The sequence below is a fragment of the Callorhinchus milii genome, unplaced genomic scaffold, assembly GCF_018977255.1.
Source record: "Callorhinchus milii isolate IMCB2004 unplaced genomic scaffold, IMCB_Cmil_1.0 Scaffold363, whole genome shotgun sequence".
NCBI classification, from domain to species: domain Eukaryota; kingdom Metazoa; phylum Chordata; class Chondrichthyes; order Chimaeriformes; family Callorhinchidae; genus Callorhinchus; species Callorhinchus milii.
This window is the reverse complement of record NW_024705104.1, coordinates 15,252-21,924: the sequence shown is the minus strand read 5'-3', so window position 1 is coordinate 21,924 and position 6,673 is coordinate 15,252. Positions and strand designations below refer to the sequence as shown.

The 6,673-nt window shown below is 41.0% G+C and overlaps 1 gene segment (V, D, J or C); it reads right to left on the bottom strand.

The window, feature by feature from the left end:
* Positions 1-4,305: 4,305 nt before the first annotated feature.
* LOC103172725 lies at positions 4,306-4,910 on the bottom strand. The segment is given in 2 exon segments: positions 4,306-4,685; positions 4,802-4,910. Coding segments are annotated over 2 exon segments (426 nt in total).
* Between the last annotated feature and the right edge of the window lie 1,763 nt (positions 4,911-6,673).

Genomic DNA, 6,673 nt, shown 5'->3' with positions numbered 1-6,673 from the left:
GTGTCTTATCACGTTTTCGAGACATCTGAAAGCGTTTTACAGACTAAACTGTGAGGTGAATAGACCGAGTAATTTCAGGACGGAAAATATTTGTTTGACTGTTGAAGATTTTTTGTCCCTATTAAATCTTTTGTCTACACAACTACAGAGATCATATAGTGGGCAAGTTCAGTGTTCAGGAATGAAGGACTCTAATCAGTGTTGTGCCCAACACAAGTCTCTCACAGTGAGTCCTGTCTGATTGGTGAATGTGATCTGCGGGACCTGCAACAGCTGCTGCACAGCGCTAAATACAGACGCAGAAATATTTACGAGTATTTTTGTCACACAGCTGCACCGAAATTGTTAAGTAAAAACAGAAGTCGCTGTCTTGGGATTTGCGGTCAATGACGCTGCATTGCATTGCAGCAGCAAAACACGATTACATTCATACTTCGGAATAAAATAATCATAGTATTTGCCTTTCATTTATCGCTCGATTACATCGTCGAGAATTCGCAAAGCGCTGCGCATAATTACGCTGCAAAGTAACTAACTCTATTCCTGTGACCGAAATGCCAATTGCACACAGCAGCGTTCCATAAAACGTCGCGGACTACGTGAACAGATTTCTGTTATTATTATTTCGAAGGGATTATAACCCCCGGACAAGCAATCCGCTGATCGACTAACAGGCATGTCCCGACTCACTGCTGGACAGACCGAGGTGTTTGGGTGGACTGAGGAAAATTGCTTTCGGTTCTGCGGAGTCCGGGAATCAAACCAGGATCCTCTCGATTTTCAGGTGTTTGCTCTAACTGCTGAGCTGCAGGACTCTCAGAATGGATAACATTCTGCTTTGCCTCACAGTCTGCATTGCCGTGAATTGTGTAAAATTTATGGTAGCAGTTAAATATCCTGTTGTTAAGCTGTAGTAATGTCACACCGACAGACGTACAGAGGCAGGTGGTTTCAACAACAACTGCTGCTTGTATCTGTGCATGTTTCCACTTTCCTGCAACCACAACCAACGTCTCTTTAGTTATCAATAAATTTTGTTCACTTCTGAGATCTCAATGCACAACTATTAATGAACAATGAGAGATCATTATATCTCTAAATTAAGATTTAGCGGAAGTGTGTAATAATCTTAAATTTACTTAAAATTTAGAGACCGGTTCTTCTTAAGAACTCGAAACAACCTGTTTCAGAAATCAAAGTGAATTTGATAATTATTCACAATTCTGCGGGAATTTACACTTCAGCACAACATAGTCTCCGCCTCACAGCTTGGGGGTCAGCGAGTTTCTCAGCCTCTGGAAAGATATTGGTTAAAACAAACCATCACCTTGCTCTTTCCTACCCTGGGTCAGAGGGTTAACATGAACCCAGCTCCCAGCCTGTCTATAAACAGCCAGACTTCTCCGTTCATCCATTTGCTATTTCACTGCTCAATGCCGTTTATTCATGTCTCACACATAACCATAGCATTAAGTGTCACATCTCAAACACAAACTGTTTTCTTTCATTAACCCACAAGTTGCTTTATATTCTCTTTCTTTCTGAAGGTCTCAGTAACTGCGCAGCAGCTCATACACTGTCCTTCCGCATCACACACGAAGCATTATATACGAAGCAATTTAACTCACAGTCACTATTCCCTGCAGCAGAAACACATACACATTATCCAAATCGTGTGTTTACAGTCAAATGAGAATCTGCCTCTTTCACCCTCATATCTGCCGAATCTGGAATTTGAGATGATCTCTGAATTCATCAATTTGGTATCACTGATCAGTGTCGCTGTGTGTTACACATCTCAATGAACACATGGTAAAGTTTGAAGCAGGCTCTTACACTGCAGCTGGATCTGTTACATTGCAGCCTGCTGTGCAAACTTTACCATGTGTTTATTGAACATATCTGTAATTTTCTGCGCAACAGTTATTGTAAAACAGGAAGTTGATGGTTACAGATCAACAACGAAACCTTGTGTCTCTGAGCACTGTGAGAAATCCAGGTCCTGTTCACTCAATCGGTGCTAAAGTCAAATGAATTGAAGTCAGAGCTAAATGTGTCGCTGAATAAAATCGTGACTGGTGTATGTGCTGCAGCTGAAGGAATGAGATTGTGATCAATACATTAGTGCTGATAATAAAATAATGATCTTCACTATTACTTCTATAATATTGGGGTCGATTGAGCTGCTGTATTCTCAATCACATCACTGCAATATAAACAGCTTTACTGTTAGAGTCATCCTCTAAGCATACGAGTCATTCTAAATCGAAACCAATTTCCCTATGTTAAACAATGGATTTAAATAAATAATAATATTCCTTACATTTGATATCGTGTTTTTCACATCTCTTCGACGTCTCAAAGCACTTCACAGAATAGACTGTAAAGTGAATTGACCGTACATTTATGGGTGAAACGCGGCAGCAATTTGCGCGCAGCAGTGTCCCTCCAACAGTCGTAATTGAAATTGACTAATTTATTATATTACTGTTTTGTTTTTTGGAGGGATTATTGTAAGGAATTGTAAGGAAACTTTCCCAAGGTTTCGTTCTTCCTTGAATTGAATCCATGTCTCTCGCTTGCAGGGCGAATACTCTAACCACTGCGCTATAGGACTCAACTCGTTTTGGAAGCGATCAGATAACAATCCCTTCACTCATCCCACAACATCCAGGCCCTGATTTCCAAAACATGGGCACAGTTTCAAACACTTTTGCACAATTAAACACCGAAAGCCAGCAGCCGCCCGTCACCGCAATAAGAAAGTGCACCTGTTTAACCTCAGCTGGATCTTCACCACAATCCACTAGAAATATCACCAACAATTACCTAAATTACCTAAATATTGAGAGAGTAATCCATAATGGAACAGTTGCTGTTGAGAGCTATAACAGATAAATACTTTCAAGGTGGATTGAAGTGTGAGATAGCCGGCAACACGGAGTTCATTACATTTACAAGCTGTTAAAGTGAACAAAATCAATAAATACAGAGACCCGTTCACTGAAGTGAATGAGTTAGTGTCTGTTCTTACCGTCAGTCACCGTCACCGCTGTGCCTTGTCCCCAGTAGTTAGGGCTGCCGCAGCCACTGTGCTACAGTCAGTGGGCTGTTCACTGCAACAACTGCTGTGTGGGCAGAGCACACAAACACAATATTACTGTAAATGTTGTTTTCTCCAACCCACACATAGGTCAAGATACGTGTCTGTCATGCTCTGAAAACAATTGCCCGGCGCTGTGTTTACCTTTTAAATGTTTGTGTCTTTGTCAGTTTGCTGTGTTTCTGCCAAACCACGTTTCTTCTCACCAATAGGTGGAAGATTAAGTCCGATGATCTATGTCGTTTAAAATCTCGTGAAATCCTCGGGGTTCAGCAACATGTTAGAAATACCAAATCCCCGCAATTTCAGTGGGTGCCACACAAGCGAGTAGTGACAGAGATTAGCTGGTTTGTTGTTGAAGGGTTTTTGTATTGGCAGTTAATGCTGTGGTCCGAGTAAATACACAGTGATACACAACATGACAAAAACTCCTGCACAAGACGGACTAACAAACATTGACTTGGAATTTGAGATAAGAACTGGATCTCAGTTCATATTCTCTCGTGAGGCCCCGTGTGATGTTTAAGTCAAAATAAATTCGTATGTTCATCAGAGAATTTGGATTCTTGTTAAAGCAGCTCAGCAGAACTCATTCTTGTTTAATATCGTCCTGTAATATAAATTAACCTTAATTAATTTGTTAAACACCAGGTTATTTCCGAGAATGACCCACGTTCAGTAACACTAATATGGGAGCTGTGGATGTTGTAGTGATGACAGGGATTATCATTTTTTCTCTCTGGGGTTTTTGTATGAGGAGGTAACTGTGTGCAGCATTGTGACCCACTGTATACACAGTGATACAGTCCCATACAAATACTGATCCCTCAATGTCTGCTCCACACTGACAGCCAAAATTCACTTGAAGGGACTATTCTCCTCTGACATGACACAGAGGATACAGAGTAGTGTTTTGATATCCACAGAAACAGAAAGCAATTATTTCCAACACCTTGTAACAAAATGATGTTTGTGAACCGTAACATAGTCAGTCTCCAATCGCAATCCTTCCCGCCTCAACAGCACAGTGTCACTGACCATCTGAAATCACAGAATATTGTAGCACAAATACGTAGTTCGTTCACCCCAATCCAACCACGATTCACTGTGTGGGGTCAGTCTGAGAATAAATACATCTTCAGCTTTTCGTTTAAACTTGGCTACAGATACAGCATTGACCGCATGGATGTCCGTCAGTCAGTTTAGATTGGGAGGGGCTGCTTTCCTCCCCTTGAGTATTTGTAGGAGTTCAGCCCAGTTCCCTCGCACTGTGAGTCCGCTGCACAGTAGTAGGTCGCGGTGTCCTCCACTCTCGGGCTTTTGATGATCAGATCGAAGATGCGATTGGAATTCTCTCTGACGACAGTGACGCGGTTTCCAACACCGGACTCGAAACTGTTGCTGGAGTAGGTGTCAGAAGTGAGGAGCTTCTCCCGCTGCTTCCCGGGAAGCTGCCGGTACCAGAACATACAGTAGTACCTGTTGTAATTAAATCCGCTGCTTCTGCAGGTCAGTCTCAGGGACTGGCCGGTTTTCCCGGTGAGAGTCGGCGGCTGTGTCATCACCACAGCGGCCTGGACACCTGTAAGGAATAAAGGACCGAAGGTGAATGATGGTGAAATCTCCTGCCTCTCTGACACTGCAAAGAGAATAACACCGACAGAGGAACAGAGACAATATCAGAATAATAGCACTTACAGGAGAAGACCGCCAGCAGCAGACTGAGAGAAATCAGGGACCTCATGTTTCTCGGAACTTGTCAGAACTGAAACTTGTGCCGAATAACCGAGGGCCAGAGAGCAGCCGGACAGATGGCCTCAGTCCCCAGTGACCACTATTTAACACGGGCCACTGGGGCAGGGTTTTAAGAATCGACCAATAGCTACAGGGCTGAGGGGAGTGACGTGTCACATTCCTTCTGACCTGCACAGATCAATAATCAATGATATTAACTGTATATTCTGCATTTACAGTAAATCAATGTTAATATAAGTCTCGATCGTATTCAACATAGCGCGGACTCTGAATCATCGTCAAGTGCTTCATTCCATGTTTTTGTCAGAGTGTGTGTTTAGGGGTCAATTCAAACCATATCTGCGGAAACACTATTTCAGAGAGTTAGTAATAAGTCTTTGGAACAGGCTCTCTTAGATGATGGTTTAAGAAGAAATTATTCATTATTTTAAAAGCAAATTAGGTATTCCTTTTAGGAAATAATATCAGGGAACTTAGTATGTTATTTGGAATATTACAGGTGCATTATGTGTAATATGTTCTTATTATAACAAAAATGATCATTATTCATGAAGTATTATTATAATCCTTGCAATTCATATAGTGCCTTCTTCGGTAATTAAAAGGTAGCAAATTGTTTTATAAAATATATTGCACGGTGAAGTGATTGTGCCTTTTATGGCCGAAAATTTATATTGTATCATCTGTTGGAGGGATCCAGAACAAGTGTCATAATCTGAAATATCAGCAAGGTCATTTAGGAGTGTAAAGCAAAGCAAAAACAAGTCGTGGTGATCTGGAAATCACACTTTCAAATGTCTGTGGACGTTGGATCCCGTCATATTTTTAAGATTGTGATGGAAAATGTTTGATATTGATTGTACTAAGGGATCAGTGGCAAAGGCGGTTACTTTGACTTGAGCTAAAGACCGGCTATGATCTTAAAATAATCCCAATGTATTTTTTCTTACTCATACCATTTCTCTCTTTTCTCCTACAGTAATAATAATGATAATCCTTGCTTTTGATTAGCGCTTTTCACCTCTTCTAGACGTCGGTAAGCGCTTCAGGGAATATGTTGTAAAGTGTATTGGCCGTGCATTTGTGAGCGAACTACGTTAGAAGAAGCCTCCTTTGCAAAATTGCTTTAGACGAGGCCTCTTTTGGTTCCTGCTAACGACATTTTTCTTTGGTCTCATGGAAATCTTATACACATTCAGCTCGAAGCACACTTCTAGAATTATTCCTTTTTATATTTGTTCCCATAGTTACTGAAATCAAAACAATGATTGGTGATGAAGTAATGTAATGAGTATGAATGATTTGATATGTATATTGATGCGTTCAAGCCAGTCATGAAACCATCACTTGAGTGAGAAGCTGATTGGCGAGAGCTGCTGATGGAATCTGAGCCAAGTGAAATGCAGGGACAGTCACACTCCTTCGAGACGAGGGAAGAAGAAATTGATGTAGATAACTGACAAGAAAAAATGTGATGTGAAGTTTCAATTAGAAATGATATCAGTTGTGTATTTCTCCAACTCACATATCCTTACTCCACCAAACTGTTTACCAATGTAAGAAGGAAACCGGTTGTAATTCCGTTAGCAGATCACTATTCTTGGGTTGTTAATCTCTTTACAAATACTAATAATTTGGTCAGTGAACTCACAATTCTTTGTTCAACTTTGCAAAGTGCAATTTGTTGCCGCGTTTCTACAACCAAATGCAGTCAATTAAAGTCATAGTATTATCCGGGAAGCACTTTGAGATGCTTCGAAGTCGTGAGAGGCTATTACTTCAATTGCAAGGATTATCAACTTCTGAATCCTGGCA